Source organism: Zalophus californianus, chromosome 3 (genome assembly GCF_009762305.2).
Source record: "Zalophus californianus isolate mZalCal1 chromosome 3, mZalCal1.pri.v2, whole genome shotgun sequence".
NCBI classification, from domain to species: domain Eukaryota; kingdom Metazoa; phylum Chordata; class Mammalia; order Carnivora; family Otariidae; genus Zalophus; species Zalophus californianus.
In genome coordinates, this window is record NC_045597.1 from 31,545,497 (window position 1) to 31,561,891 (window position 16,395).

Here is a 16,395-nt window from a genome sequence, read left to right on the forward strand (position 1 = left end):
ACGAATTAAAAGCAGGTTCTTCCAAGATGTAGGACATTACCTGGATCCTGCCCACCTCTCTCTGTTCATCTCCCATCATGGTCCCCCCTTCACTCACACTGCTCCAGCCGACTGGTTTCCTTGCTTGTGCCCAACCTCCTGCTCTTCTACTGGCTCTTCAACCAACCATATGGCTTCTCTCTCACTTCCAGTCATCCACTTGAACATTACCTCAGTGTTTCCCACCCTGACCACCCTACACAAAGGAGTAAATGCACCTCTCCCTTGGCCACATTATCCCTCACCTTTCTCCCCATAGCATTTCTCCCCATAGCATTTATTGTCATTTGAAATGTTTATGTACACTTCACCTGCCTCATCCTGCAAGATTACAAGGCAGGGATTTTTTTTCTGTCTGCTCCTATATCACCTATGCCTAGAAGAGTGCCCAGCCCACGGTAGGTGCTAATAAATGTGTTAATCTAGAGAATATTCTACCACTTTGATAATAATTCCTACCACTTCCATGCCAAAAGTGGTCTGGCCTTTCTCTCCACTCCTCTACTGCTTTAGTTATACCTTTCTCCTGGCTTTACATTCAGCATTACAGTGTACGTGTGTGTGTGTGTGTGTGCGCACGCGCGCGCACGCGTGTGCGTATGTGCGTGTGTGCGCACGCGCTTAGCTTATCTCCCTCACAAGTCCGCATGTTGTTTGGAGAAAAACACATTAACACATAACAAAGCACACAGGATACATGCATTTAACACCCATGGCAAGAATGAAGTATGTTTTATCATACTTAATCAAGCAAAATAAATTTGAAATGTCTCATCTTGTGTGTGTATAATAAATCAGGATTCCTCCCCAAAGTTTTATAAGGAAAGCTTTGTAAGATTTATTAAAGAGTATTAAGGAATTACACATGGAATATATATCAAATTATACACTGGATCGCTAAAAATATATACCTAACTAGGTATGACTATATATGAACCTGATTTATGTGAATTTGAAAATATAAATTAAGCTATAACTTCAAAGAATAAGACTTTTTTTGCGCTCAGACTTTAACAGACTCCCTAAAAAAGAGCACAGAGGCTGGCACCCAGTAGGAGGGACCCTCCTACCTGTGAACCAAGGGAGCCCAGCACTGTCCAGAGCAGACTAATCCTTGTTTCAGGCGGGAACGGGAGTTCCCTATGTTCCCGAGGGTGTACAGTTACCTAAAGAAAGCCTGAGCACATTCCATGCAGGCTGAACCGAGCACTGGGGTGGCCATGCCACTGATCTGCGCCCCAACCTAACATCACTTAGCTTCTCTGCGCCTCAGGTCCTCATCTTCTAAGCAAGGAAAGCGTTGTTATAAGAAAAGGCGGAAGGTTATACCGATTGTATTTTAATAACTATCAGTGCTTTACACCAACTATTCTTATGAAGGAAAACATGACTGCATGGAATTTCTTGGAAACGAACTCCCAAAACAGCTTCAGATTAGCAAGGTCACCCCAGGCCACACTGATAAAATCTAGAACTTTCTGAGTACAGAAGTCTTTCAGCCAGATCATGAAGAATTCTTTCCTTCCTTATCAGAATCACCAGCATAACACTAAACTCCTGAGGGCTTACTGTGTGCCAGCCACACTGCCAACTGGTCTACCTGGATTAGATCATTAAAAGATGCACGCGTCCGGTTCTACCACTCACTAGCTGTATGTCCTTGGGAATGCTGCAATATCTGTGTCTCTTTCTTCATGTATCTATAATGCATCTAATACCTACCTGTCTACCTCACAGACTAGAGATAGTCTAAGAAGTAACATCTAAGAAGTAAGGGATCAGAAAGGACCAACATGTAGAAAATGTCCTAAATATAAAATCACTGATTGCGTTAAACAGCAGGTAGAAATTCCATGATACTAATTCTGGGGTTCCTGGAGTCCCGAACTTTCAAAGGAAGATAGGGATATACTTATTTATGCATTTTTTTAGTATATTTCTATTAGGTGCTATAGGAATTCTCTGAAGCATAATCAGTACTAAAACCTGGATAATAGGCTTTAGAGTGACTACAAACTAGGATGATAATGTAACATAAGAAACTTTTCATTTATAGGTTTACAGTCTAAATCAGGTTTTCCCTATAGCAGCACTATTGATATTTTGGGGATATAAAATTATTTATTTATTGTAGGGGGCTGTCCTGTGTCTTGCAGGACAATTTAGCAGCATCCCAGGATATAAAAGGACCAGATGGCTAGTAGAAAACCCCCATCCCCAACCCATCCAGTGTAATAATCAGAGATGCCTGCGGACATTGCTGAGTGTTCCCTAGGGACAAAATCCCCAGACACTCACATCCACTTTATTTGCCCTTCCTTTTTGTTGTCTTAGGTGTCCTTACAGTTCTACAGAATCTTTTGGCCATAACCCATACATGAAATATACATCTCTTAGTTGTCTTTGATTAAAATTTCACCTTCAATCAGTTTTCATTTCCTGTTGATCCTGGCAGTAGACTGAATGGCTTAGTCCTATTACAAATTGTAACTACATACCCTTACAACAACTTTCTCATTCACAGCTTCTGCCGAGAGGCATCATAACCATATTTTCAAATGTCATGGAACCATACAGACAAATCCATGCAACACAAAAGCATGCGTGACAAAATGCCACATAGAAAGCATATTAAAAATAAACAGAGTGACAGATGTTAAATGCCAACAAAAAGCAAGCCCAAAATGAACAAGCTAAGTCTTTAAGAGGTAATGTGCATTTCTCTTTCACCTGGTCCTTAACCAAAAGGAAAGCATTCATGTTATAGGCAGTCATTTTTCAATCACAGGATGTTAAGCAATAAAGATTTTCCAGGTAAGTATTTTAAGTTTAAAAATGGACATTATGTCCAAGAAATATCATTAAGAAATATCACTTGTTTCCTGTCATACGAACATGTCTAGAAACAGGAAATAAGTTCTAGATGAAATGCCTATACCCAATCCAATTTTTTGTTTTCATTGCAGCAAACCAGTTTAAGAAAACCATTGGTAACTGATAGAACACAGAAAAAAAAACCCATATAAAAGGTTTTGATGACAAGTGGTATGAAACACACTTTAGTTTTCTGAAGACGTATTTGCTTTACTTTCCTTTATCTGACAAGTCATGCATTATTCATCAGTCTCATTTTACAGATAACCTTGCTTTATTTGTGTTACCTTGGCACTACACTGCAAGGGGGACAAACTTTAAAACAAACAGTGTACCATGCAAGCAACAATCTGGAAATAGTCTGCAGAAGGTATTTGCTGCTGCTAGCTAGAGCCAGAAAAATCCCTTGCTCTCTGAACTTGGCATTTGGGTTTCTCTTCTCTCTTCTTAGCCCAGTCATACAGGGCATTCCTACGGAGAAACACGGGGAGTCACTGAAATAGCTGTACATGCTCACATTCTCATCCAGTACCTGTACTCCATGTACTTAAATCCTCTTTAAGAAAAACAAACTGCTTCTATAATCAAGCCTTATTAGCGATGAAAGTTCTGGAAGTTTTCATTCAAAATGCTCAAAGCAGCAGAGATTTTTCATCCGTTAAAATAGCTCTCCTGTGATGAACTGAGATGAGCAGATGCTTAAGCATCATGCTGACAAGTGCCTCATTCACCCTCACAAATGAGAAAGCTTTAAGCCCTTGAGGAGCTGGATAGGGAATCATGTGCCTTCGCACGGCACACTGAAAGCATGCTGGTAGTCTGATTTTTTAAATCAGTGGCTGAGAAGTACTTGCAATTAGATGCCCTTGACTCAGTTAAATTTTGACCCCTAGAATGGTTATATTGCTTCAAATAATAATTTCAGTTAAGTTCCAAGGTTTCTACACTTTAAAAATTATCCAATGCTATCACAACTAAAAATTCTTAGAGATGACATAAATCCCAGTGGGGGAAGATACTTAGTTACTAAGGCTTAGGCAGATTAAAATATTTGACATACTTAAATTTTCTTCTTGTTCAAAAACTATTAGAAGTTAGATTCACAAAGTCAGAGAAAGTCTGATGGTAAATATTAAGATGCAGCCACCTGGTTATTCTGCACGAAGAATGAATGATTCTACAGTGTGCAGTAAAAAGTAAAAGTATGGTAGCATTTGCTTTTAACTCTCTATTACTCTAGAAACGGGAAACATTTCCAGAAAATTTTAAAAGATTTTAATTTTTGCAGTTTTGGGAAGCTGATTTTGGCTTTGTGACATAGCCATATTACAAATTTTTACCCTAATCAGGAATCATGGAAATGTTTCCAAATTCTACTAAGGGAAGACTAATGTCATCCCTCATCCCAACTAATAAAGCTCCCCATAGGGGCGCCTGGGTGGCTCAGTCAGCTGAGTGTCTGCCTTCGGCTCAGGTCATGATCCCAGGGTCCTGGGATCGAGCCCCGCATCGGGCTCCTTCCTCAGCGGGAAGCCTGCTTCTCCCTCTCCCACTCCCCCGCTGCTTGTGTTCCTGCTCTCGCTGTCTCTCTGTCAAATAAATAAATAAAATCTTTAAAATCAATCAATCAATCAATTTCCCCATAAACAGGGAGTATATAGATAATACCAACTGTATGAATTCCAACTTCAAAGTGAATGTTAGTATTCCTTTTCCATCATAGATTTTCTAAAATTTTCTAAAATAACTTTATTTGGGCTTCAACATCCAGAAGTGAAAATGTTAGTCTATGTAGCAAATACTAAATTAAATATACCCAATCTTAGGCAAGTAATTGTGTTACTTTTAATCAACTCAAGTTAAAAAAAAAAAAAAAAGAAAGAAAAGAAAGGGGGAAAAAAAAGACCTGAATTTTAAACTTCTAATAAAAACAAAATCTACTGCAGTCATATAGCACTTCATGCACTGCGCACTCAGACACAGAAATATTACCATTAGGTTGCAAAATTAAGAAAAAATTTCCCATTTTTAAAAAATTACATGCACAGCACACAGCATCCCCATTTAGTGACATGCCAGGATAGAAGTGCAGTGACATATTACATGAAGGACAAATAATATGCAGAGATTTTTTTCCACTGTGAACTAAAAAACTTACCCATTCTCACCATAAATCTTTTGAAAGAGTCTAAGAAATCAGAAAACCAAAAATGAAAAGTCACTTTTCAGTTGTGTTACTTTCTAAATGTTCAATGTCTTTAAGATTCTAACTAGAGATGGACAAATCTCAAAAGGTTTTATCACATTCTTGATAATGTCTCAATTTCTAATTGATCTCATATCTCAAGGAATCAAATTAAGCGAGATAAAGAGTTTCCTAATTTACCTTGAACCAACAAATCCATAACAAAAAGCTTCCTGTTGCCAGGGATAAAAGTTAGATTTGGATCTACTGATTTTAATCAACCTTGTATTTGTCCATCCCAAAGTTCAACAAGCTGAACATCAAAATGGCAAGTTGCATAACACATAAATGCAGACACATTATTATCAAAATGGCCATAATTACATACAAGTAAAATTTAGCCGACAGCAAATAACATTCATGCATTTTAATAAAGTTTGCACTGAATTTTCAACTATAAAAAGTCATATATTGATAGTCCAGGAAACCTAGGTCAAAAACAAAAATCATAATTAAGTTAAATGAAATTTGCAATGCCATATTTTAAGGGAAATGTTTACACATAAATCCTATACTCCAAAATATGGGAAACACAGAAAACCAAACTACAACCAGACTGGTTCAGAAAAGCCTGGACATGAAAATATAAAGTCTGTAGACGTAACTGGAAAACATTTTCATGAAACGTCATGTTGCAGATAGTACCATAGTCTTCCTTGAGGCCAAAGGCAAGGTTTGGGTCTACACCTTTTTAAACAGGCCTCAAATAGTTTAGCGATGTGCAAATATGGAATTGCACTTTTTTCTAAGAAATCACAACAGGCTTCTCACAACAATATACATTTTTACAGGATGCTTCAAAATGGCTCGTGACATGCAGAGTTGGGCAATACAATGCCACTTTCTCACACAAGAAAAGTTATACAAGACCATCCATGACAAGCAAAATCCTTGCAGAAACACACTCTGACCTCTCGACCATCAGCCGTTTCTTGTGCCTAAGCCTGCTGGCCTCCCGGATGGCCTCCCACTTGCGGAGGTCCGCCTCACTGCAGGGACCAGGGGTGAAACTGACAGGAGGCACAGTCGTCCCCAGCTGCCAAGACTGGATCTTGCGAGTCAACATGTCATCTTTCTTCTGCCTGTAGGAAGGCACTAACACTCTACAGCTCTTTCTTTTTTCTTTGGGTGGGCGTGTCCTTTCAAGTACACAGAGAAATTTTGCTTGAATTTCTGGAGGAAGAGTCCACGGTTCAGGGAAAGGGACTGGTTGGTATCTATCCGGGGCCCCTGAGAGTGGCACCTCTTTATTCTGCGCTGGAATTCGGCGAACAATCATATCATCTTTTTCTAGATCTGGAAGTACAAGTTCACCTTCTCTACACTGCAGAATTATATCTCGCTCTACAGGATCATCTTGCTCAGAAAACCTTCTAAAGTCTTCGAAAGCCCGGAGAACATATGGATTTGCATGGAAAGCCCCAGTCTTTCTGACAAAGAAATCATCATTTTCTAAGTCAGGATCTAGGGTTGACATCTCAAGGTCATCTCTTTTACACCCTGGTGCAGAAGAGACATTCTTTCTGCGTGTTATGAGCCTTGGGCCGGCAGTGGGATCAATTTTGATATTTGTTTCAGAAGACAAGATGTCATCAGAGTATGTTTGGAGTGCCTGAAGTAATAAAAACTGACTGAAGCACAGAAAAGAAAAAGGAAGGGAGAATCTTATTAAGTTTAGGTAGAAAAGGTAATTAGGCAGCAGATCAACTAGCCCGTTACCATGGGTGAATTATTTTAGGGAACCATGGGAGAGATTCTTGTTTGGAAGAAAGCCTAGCCTTTAATGTCATCACCCGTGACCTTCTTGGATACCATTTAAAGAAGCAAAGGCAAAATGTACTTCTCAAGAAAGGTGGGCACCATCCAGGCCAACTGATGGGGCTAGAACGTAGACAGAGCACACCTCCCTCCCTGTCGTACACACACTTGCTTTCACCCTCTCCTTATTCTGTTAGCCACGGTGATGTAGTCCCCATCCCAGAGAAGCAGCAATGATCTTGCACAGAGATTGAAGAGTTGGTCATCAAGCACTTTATGCAATCAGGGAGTCAGCAGAATTTAAAAAAATAAAATAAAATGCTGCGAAGCTTTCAAAAAGACCCTGATGAATCTTTTCTTTGCCTTTTCCCACCAGACTTGCATGCCCTGGTGTTTATCTAAAAATTATTTCCCGGGCACCTGGGTGGCTCAGTCGTTAAGCGCCTGCCTTTGGCTCAGGTCATGATCCCAGGGTCCTGGGATCGAGGCCCGCATCAGGCTCCCTGCTCGGTGGGGCGCCTGCTTCTCCCTCTCCCACTCCCCCTGCTTGTGTTTCCTCTCTCGCTGTGTCTCTCTCTGCCAAATAAATAATCTTAAATCTTAAAAAATAAGTAAATAAAAGTTATTTCCTTTCTCCACATCTCCATACAGAACACAACCCTAAGTTAAGGTCAACTTTTGCAAAAGCTTTTTAGAAATAGTTTTCCCAAAGACCTGACTCTGCTCCCATGTAACTGTGTACTATCTTGTACATCACTGTGCTGAAGAATATTTAATTTTATAGACTTCCAAGCTTATCTGCTCCCACAGAAAGCAAGACGTTATAGAGTAGGCTTTTGCACTAAATATTATGAACGAGGTTTCAAGATCCAGCGCATCATGGTCAGAGATTAACACAGCAGCAGTCGCTGGCCCGGATGTCCCCGGCCAGGCTCAAAGCGGGCAGGCTCATGCACACAGGTACACCTGGGCTCATCCGCAGCACCGCGGCTTCTCCTGGCTGCTTGCGTGTCCCGGGAGTTCCTGGCCCCTTTGGTAGCCAATTCCAGCAGGAGTGAACGTCTTTGGCAGTTGCTGTCTAGCCTACGCTTTGCTTTTTGGATTCTACTAAAAATGGAGGAGCTTCTGTCAGAGCCCAAATCCTCATCCTCCGAATCTGAAGTCCTCCTACTGTAGAGTGATGCAGAGAAAGGAGGGAGGGAAGGAGAAAGTTGGAGGAAACTACAACCACTGAAAATCCTGTCATGCAGAAGGCTTCCTAAGATCCAGATCCTAAGGTTCAAATTTAAGCAGCATTATTTTTTGCAGTTATAGAAGTTCTATAGGTATTGAAGAGAAAAGTAACCTTTCTCTTTCTAAGAAGCACACACAGAATGCACCTAGCCAGAGTGCCAAATGAACACTAGGACAACAGAAACATGCACAGAGACAAACCTGAATCCCTGAAATTCTTTATACCATGGTTTGTAAGTTTCCCTTTTTATTCTTTTCCAGTTCACATCTTCTGGGATCCAACATTTGGGAAGAAACTGATCAAAAGCATTCCCTGGGTTTGGCATGATTGGACTTAGCTTTCGCACATATAGATCATCCTTTACAGTGTTGGGTATACTTGTCTTTTCTTCTTCCTCTTCCAAGTAATAAGAGGAGTTTGAAGTTGCTTGTACTCTTGGCCAGTTCTCCACATTTGTGCCCCAAGTCCTCCTCTCGTTACTGTTCAAAACATCCAACCGGTTAAGATACTGAATGACAATTTGTGACACAGAACAAAAAGGCATGCTCTCTGGCTCACAGAGTTTATACCACTGGATGAGACAAATTAGTTGGCACTCTCATCATTATAGTTCCTAGAACAAAGTTAAGGCATTATAACGGCATCTCATTTTAATTAGAGAATAGCTTGATACACAAGGGCCAAAGGTAATTATAAGATGTGTTAAAAAGAGACAAACTGCAAACAATCTGGGGTGTTAAGTATTAAAATCAACATCACAGACATTCTGATCTAGGAGAATTTTTCTGACCTCGTCAATTCGTACAGCCCAGTAGCTAATGGGTCAGCAGGAGGAAACCTTTGTGAGCAAGAGCTATGAGAGGTGGTTTTCGAGATGAAACACTCGGGCCTCTTTTTCACTTGGAATCTACGGTTGGCTAAGTCATCCAAAACTATATCAGGCAACCTTCGTTCATCCTCGGAGTCCGAACCACTTTCAGAACCATATACCTCCTTCTGACAGCAAGCTGAATTTGACAAATCCCACTCTGCTCTGCTAATTTGATGTGAAATTAGAGGATTCTCTGTGTGTCCACTGAGATCACTCAAGACAGGGAAAAAAAAAATGGAAGAAAATAACAGCTCCACAATGAAAAACAGAAGTCATCCAATAAGCTAAAAGATGTCAATAGGCGAAAGGCATGCATCTAAAAAAAGAACCGGCATATCCTAGGCTGACGCTCTAAAATGGAAGAAATATCATCAGGATATGCATGACTAAAGATATAGGTAAGAAAAAAAACATTTTCATTAGTGAAATTTATTATCTATGAAATACATTTTAAGAACCATTCCTTTTCCCATATTTAAAATCCCAGCAAATTCACAAAGCATACTGAATTTTAAAACTCCATCATCAGCTTGCATCCCAGTACCTTGGAAATGTTCCATCTGCTGCTGGATAGACCGGGCTGGCCCAACTTCTTCTGTTGTCCTCATTTTTGTCAGGCTTTTTCTTCCGCAACGGCGCCGGCACATAGGATGGCTGTCTACTTTTATTGGGCAAAAAACGATTGAACGGTAAAGCAGATTTTGGTTCAATGGCCGAAATCCTCCGATAGGACATATCGTCTTTATTATAATCCTGCATTTTGGATGTAAATTCAGAATCTGTGTCACTTTCACAACCTATAAAAAAAGCAAGAGAATTTGCTTTACTCTCCAGATCATTTGTCTAACTGAACCCACACAGCATGCCTGCTTTGTCTTTCCCTTAGAAACCCAGGGCTCTTCTGCTAACTCTGGGGAATATTTTTAGAAATTTGTCATGAAGTTGTGATAAGATCCATTAGGAGGAACTTGCTTTGCATACTGGAGGCGCATGCGCTACATTCTTTTCCTGTTGTACATTCTAAGCAAATAAAGTCCCCATTAACCGCTGAACTCCTTTTCTTCCCAATCCTTCTTGCCACTGTGACTTTACATAAAATGTGTTGACGGAACACATATGACTAAAATGCAGCGACCGAGTCAAAGACACCAAAAAGAGTGAGCAATCAAAGAGTCATTCAAGGGAAAGTCTGTAATTTAAAATAAAGCATGACGTCTCAAATTTCTGTGAGGCAAGAGAGAAGGGAGAACATGGAAAGAGTAGACAGAAAGCACAATATCACAAATGGGTTGGCCAGATCCTTGTGATAGCCCTACAAGCAAGAGTCACACATCAGAGAGGAGGTTGGGACTTTAGAAATCATTTGGTCCAAAGGAATATCAAATCTCATTCCTAAATGAACACACACAACTCAAGGCTTTTTCTGAGGGTGGCCGTGGAAATATTGGGAACCTTGTGTTTGATCCCAAATCATTCAAACACAAATTCAAAAGAATGCACTTTGATACACCTCAAGGTCAGATAGATACAAATATTGATCTGTTTTCATAAAATACTAAGTCTGCTCTTTTTAAAGACACAGGAAGAAAAGAGACTACACAATACTACTACAGATCCAAGCTGAGTTGTCTCCCTTCTCTGCCCTTTTCTTCCTGCCCCTGTGTATCTGTAAAAAAAAGTTTGCAAATGTTGCTTGCTTCCCGCCTGTGCTCTCTGGGAGCATGGCCGTGCTCTGTACCTGAGGACCTGAGCGGCAGCCTCTCGACACCCAGAACACCTGTAGGGTTAACCTGCGGGGGAGGCGATCTGGTCCCCTCCCTCCTGCTCGCCAGAAATCCACAGTCAATAACACTGAGAACAGCCTACAGGAAGTGGTTGAACACGCCCCTGTGAGACCAGGAGGCCGGAACAGGATAAGGGAGAAAAGGCAGAAAGGGAGGAAGCGGCAGCTATGACCAGGAGGGTTAATAGTCAATAATCTGGTGCTTCATTTTTACCACCTCTTAAATACGACATTTTTTTTGCAAGTAAGAAAGATCTTAAAGATTCTTGCCAAAATGTGTACTGTGAAATTTTAAACACACAGGGAGATTGTTCTACGTTGGAATTTTTTAAACTTAAAGTATTTTTATTTTTCAGTCCAGTGGAGTTCTCTACAGAGTAGGCAGATACTCTTGATAGGGTCAGGGGTTTTATATAAAACCAAGGAATGTGACTTTGCAATGCTGTTAACCTAAAAATATTATCCTAACGGTGGTGATCAGTTTGGAATTACAACTCAGTAGGTAGCAGAATTTCAGCACATGGATTACAAAAGTTTGATTGTCTGGGCAGCCCGTGGGCTTTTCTTCTCCTCCTCAGTCCTAAGGACTAAGTCTTCACTTCCGCCCTCTTCAAACAAGCTCTGCAGCTCCTTCCCCACTATCGGGAAGCAGTGGGGCAGTGGCCTTCTGCTTTCTGTCACATGTACCAGGCATCCACTCCAGCAAGTATCTGAGGAGAGGACTTTCATTTCACACCACGGGCCACCATACGGGAAGCGCCAGATGTCTATTTCCACACGCCTTCAGTCTTTGTCCCCGTTATTCTCTGTTGGCTGGATATAAATTTAAACATTGCATGTTTTAGGTTATCCAGTCAGGACAAAGCAATATAGTGCGTTGGGAATTTCAGCCTCTGCTTTTACAGCTTTAATCACTCAGATGAATTATAAACTCAGATTTATTTCCTTGAATCTGTACTGGTCATCTAGGCTATGAAAATGTCACACTCAAGAGCAGACAACCAACAAATGCAACAGTAAATATAAAAGGTTAACTCTTAGATAGCTATTCACTTTTCTTTTTTATTTCAAATGTCACTACTACTCTAAAATCTAAGAATTTGGGGGTTGGTTATACTTAATTTGTTGATTAACTGTCTTTCTCTAAACCAAATCCATTGTACATTGATTTTATGTAAATTTATATCAGGACAACAATCAAGATTGTTGATCACTGTATGGTGAGTATTTAGGACAAGTGTAATGTACTCTGAGGTACCTTGGAAAAACAAGATGTATAATTAATGTATAGAGAAAGCGGTAAATATGTTGTAAAGCAACCACAGTACAACGTCATGGTAGAACCAGGTGGCGGGAACATGGGTCTTCACTGTAAAATTCTTTCAATTTTGCTGAGGTTTTAAATGTTTTATAATAAGAACCTTAGGAAAAATTAGCAAAAATTTAAAAGTAATTATCCATATAATCAGCAAGGTAAAATCCCTAACAATCTAGCACAAATTCATGACCAGAACTCTCAACGTTTTCATGTTGACGGTAGAAGCACAGAAATTTACTGGTGGTTTCAGTCTATCCAAATTTGAATTGTTAGAAGTACATAGTCAGAAATTTCTGACATCACCCAATAGCCATTGGAAGAAGACATGCATTTAAATAACCGATTTGACCATAATATTAGGATTTTGAAAGAAGGGTCCTCTCATAACAGAGTAACTTTCATTTACATGCTCTTTCTTCACTCTGTCCTGGATTTGCTCTGGACTAATAGAAGCAAAAGAGGTTTTCTAACACCATGCTAGTATGGCTATTTGAATTATCAAAGTTTAGCATAATATTCTATCATGATAGGTATCAATCATTTTTGGGGAGAGAATTATAGAAATATTTTTCTTGCTTTTCCTTAAGAGAAATTTTTTATCTTTTGGGGAGGAAATTATTCAGGAACTAGAACAGACTTTTATAGAATCTTTCTTCTTTCTGTGTAGATATATCCGTGAATAGGCCTCAGAGCACAGATTATTAAACTTGAATCTGGAGAGAAGAGAATTAGAATGGATTATCACTGATTTGAACAGGTCATAGTTAATGGTCTCCCCACTCTCCTCTAAATGGAAGGATAAAAAAAAGTGAAACTATTACCATTCTAGTGGTGATACAGTGAGGAAGGAATGAGAAAGGAAAAGAAAAAGAAAAAGAGAAAGTAAAGGAAAAAGAAACCCCCAATATTCTAGTCTCTATGAAAAATCCACATCTTTGTAAAATTTTTGCCCCAATAGTTTTTGCTCCATTTTTCTCCTCTCTACCATTCCCAACTTTCTCTTAACATACAAATAAATAAAAAATAAACTGACAGTCAAAAAATGCAACTCACCCTCACGTCCGCCTCTCAAAGTACTATCACAGGAGCAGCTTGTGAATGACCTGGACCCCAAGGAGTCCAAGCTTTCAAAGGAATCTTCTCGCTTATGGTTGCCTGAAGAAGTAGGGAATTCTCCACGTTCAGCACACCAGAGATCACCGTAACCACTGTCCCTGCCACTCCTTTTCAGACAGCTAGAGTCTTCAAGAGCCTAAAGAAAAGTTTTTAAAGAAGTTACCATAAACTTCCAAAAATATAATCAGTCAGGACTTGTTTGCAGAGCTCAAGTTGTGCTATATTTGATAAGCGAGGCAATGAGATTTCTCTGTGAAACGTAAAAAGAAAATCTGGCAAAAATCTGAGTATAAACCTGTAAATGTTTTCCCACAATACTTGGCACCTATGTAACAATAAGGAGGTATTTTTTAAAAAATGAGGTATTCAATATTATTCAATAAAAGAGTATAGTTTATTTAAAAATAATGGAACATTTTAAGAGAAGAAAAGCTAATGAAACATTCAAGTGCTAAAATCAACGATTACTTACAGTTATCTGGCAATAAACATGAAAGGAGTTAAAGCAAAAAGCCAACCTTAATTTTTATATCCAAAAGGAGGTAAGTTAATAAGATGTATAGTCAGGGCACCTGGGTGGCTCAGTCGTTAAGCGTCTGCCTTCGGCTCAGGTCATTGTCCCAGGGTCCTGGGATCGAGTCCCACATCAGGCTCCCTCCTCAGTGGGGAGTCTGCTTCTCCCTCTCCCACTCCCCCCTGCTTGTGTTCCCTCTCTTGCTGTGTCTCTCTCTGTCAAATAAATAAATGAAATCTTTAAAAAAAAATAAGATTATAGTCAGCCTACCTCCAGGAAATATTTGGAGAGTTTATAATAAAGTCACTGTAAGTGTTATGGATTCTTAACAAAAAACTTTAAAAACAGAAAGAAGGGCAAGGGCAGCAGGCATACACCACAGAATTCACTCATTTTCGTTGATTATGAAAAACCTAGATCTGCCAAGAAAAGCAGACTTGCTCATGGGCATTCAAAATTTACTTTCCCTGAACCTAAATAAGTATTTGTTTGGCTCATGTAAGAGGTACATAAACATATGACAAACGTGATTAGCCATAGGTTTGTAAATTATATAGAACCTAATTTAGAAGCATAATTTTGGGGGTGCCTGGCTGGCTCAGTCAGCAGAGTATGTGACTCTTGATCTTAGGGGTGTGAGTTCGAGCCCCATGTTGGGTGCAGAGATTATTTAAAAGTAAAATCTTAAAATATATATATATGTATATATATATATAAGCATTATTTTGAATAACATTTCTCTATGAAAATGTTAATGGCAAAATAAAACTGGACTTTTTACAATGAGAATATCAATAAAATTATAAAGTCCTTAGCATAGTCCCAGTACATAGTAATCAAAGAATACCTAGTGACTATTTCCTACAGTGAAGGTGATTTTGTCATTAGTGTACAAATCAGAAATTCTAGCTGATGAGCAAACTACAAAGACAGTTTGAAGAATGTAGGAATTTCTAACACCCAGATGTAATATGTGAATCTCGATTAAATCAGAATTCAGATAAAATAAGCCATGAAAGAAAGTTGACAGACAGTTGGGAATTTTGGAATACGGACTTGATATTTGGTGGTAGGGAACATTTATTAATTTCCTTCAGTATCATAGACATTGTAGCTATATGGAAGAATATTTTTACTCCTAAGAGATGCATGCTGAGTTTTTAGAGGTGAGAGATCTGTAATTTACCTTGAAATGATTTTGTAAAAACAGATGAATGGATAGACGTGTAAAGCCAGTATGGGAAGATTTTAATAATTGAGTCAGATGGCACATATCTGGGTATTTGTTGTATGATTCTTTCAATTTTCAATTACGAACATTTTTAACGTATGGATAAAGTTGAAAAAAGAATGTGCAAAATGCAAATTAGCAATTGTCCTGGGCATGCTTTTGGCTGAGACTGGATCTGTCGATTCTTGGTTCAACCCTCTGACCAATATATGAAGCACTCCTAAGATCTACTGGATTTATGTGAGATTTCATATAAATCAGATGTCAGACATCCTGGTGTTAGAGTTGACATCGTGCCATGAAAACATAAGCACCTACACCTTGTACCTCGTTTCCAAGGAGATGGGGAAGCTGGGCTTAGAGCTGATACCGCCAAATACTTCTCAAAATAGAAAGAGATTTTAAAAATTTTAAGTAAACCTTTCGATCCATAAATTTTCTTAGATACCTACTTGTTGAAGCTCAGAGTCCTTGACACAGAGCAAGATGATTTTTGACCTCATAAAATGTCCAAGTTATTGATGTTGGGCCACTTCAGTGATAAAAGAACCCGAGTCTGGCCCTGGTACCTGGTTTTTATGAGGATTTCCCTCTGACCAGTCACCTAAAATGAGTCACCTCCAGTTCATATGATGACTCAGGTACAACAGCTTGCCAAGTGTGTTTTTTAATCGACACTTTGGACTGGCCATTAAGCATTATCTATTTCAGTGTGAAACACCTGAACACAGTGACTGTTAACAGAACAGATGCAAAACAGTGATCATATATATACACCCTTCTTACGGCCATCCCCATTCCATAATAATGGAATGGAAACAGCTGTAGTTTTATCTATCAAAATGTTTTACCTACTCTGCTTTTGACACTGATGACAGGAAACGGCTTTGAATAAAGCATTCCCCAGCAAAAACGCTGTACTAGGATTATCCAACCTGAGTCAGACTGCCATAAAAAGAACCAAAGGCTGTAAGAGAGCACTAATACAGGAGCCAAAGTCCCATATTATCTTTAACTAGAAGTTTTCTTGGCTGACAAAACTGTAAGGCAAGGTTCTGCTCATGTCCCAAGCCACCTACCCATTCATCCGTCACAGCCTATCCTCTCCCACTGCAGTGACCAATCTGTTCATCTGTCTCCATCTGACAGCAGTGCTCTAGGAGGATGGGCCTTTTGTGAGTGTTCTCCCAACATCCAGAACAACGCTCGTGCGGGATAACTCTATAACCTGAATTAACTCTTTCAAGAAATTTGAGTGAAGTACCATCAACTCCCTACAATTCAAAAACAATAAAAATCAAGAAGGAATACCTTAACCTTCTAAGCTCTATAATCTCATCTTTCTATGATGTATGTGGCTGGGCTCAGGCAAAAGTATTTGAAGATCAGAGCAGATGTGAGGCAAGGTGCTC

The 16,395-nt window shown here is 39.4% G+C and overlaps 1 protein-coding gene across 14 annotated transcripts in view; it reads right to left on the bottom strand.

Moving 5' to 3' along the window:
* The window catches only part of LMO7 (LIM domain 7), a 126,608-nt gene that overhangs the window by 41,021 nt on the left and 69,192 nt on the right, over positions 1-16,395 (bottom strand). For 9 of the 14 annotated variants that reach the window (XM_027589228.2, XM_027589222.2, XM_027589230.2 and 6 more), the window contains 5 exons: positions 13,176-13,374; positions 9,566-9,818; positions 8,351-8,629; positions 6,070-6,789; positions 5,072-5,101 (listed from right to left, as the gene is read on the bottom strand). In XM_027589228.2, the coding sequence (XP_027445029.1) occupies positions 5,072-5,101; positions 6,070-6,789; positions 8,351-8,629; positions 9,566-9,780 (1,244 nt within the window). In that variant the 5' untranslated portion in view covers positions 9,781-9,818; positions 13,176-13,374. The remainder of the gene's footprint in view (positions 1-5,071; positions 5,102-6,069; positions 6,790-8,350; positions 8,630-9,565; positions 9,819-13,175; positions 13,375-16,395) is intronic. The other 5 variants (XM_027589232.2, XM_027589233.2, XM_027589236.2 and 2 more) reach the window with 3 other exon arrangements.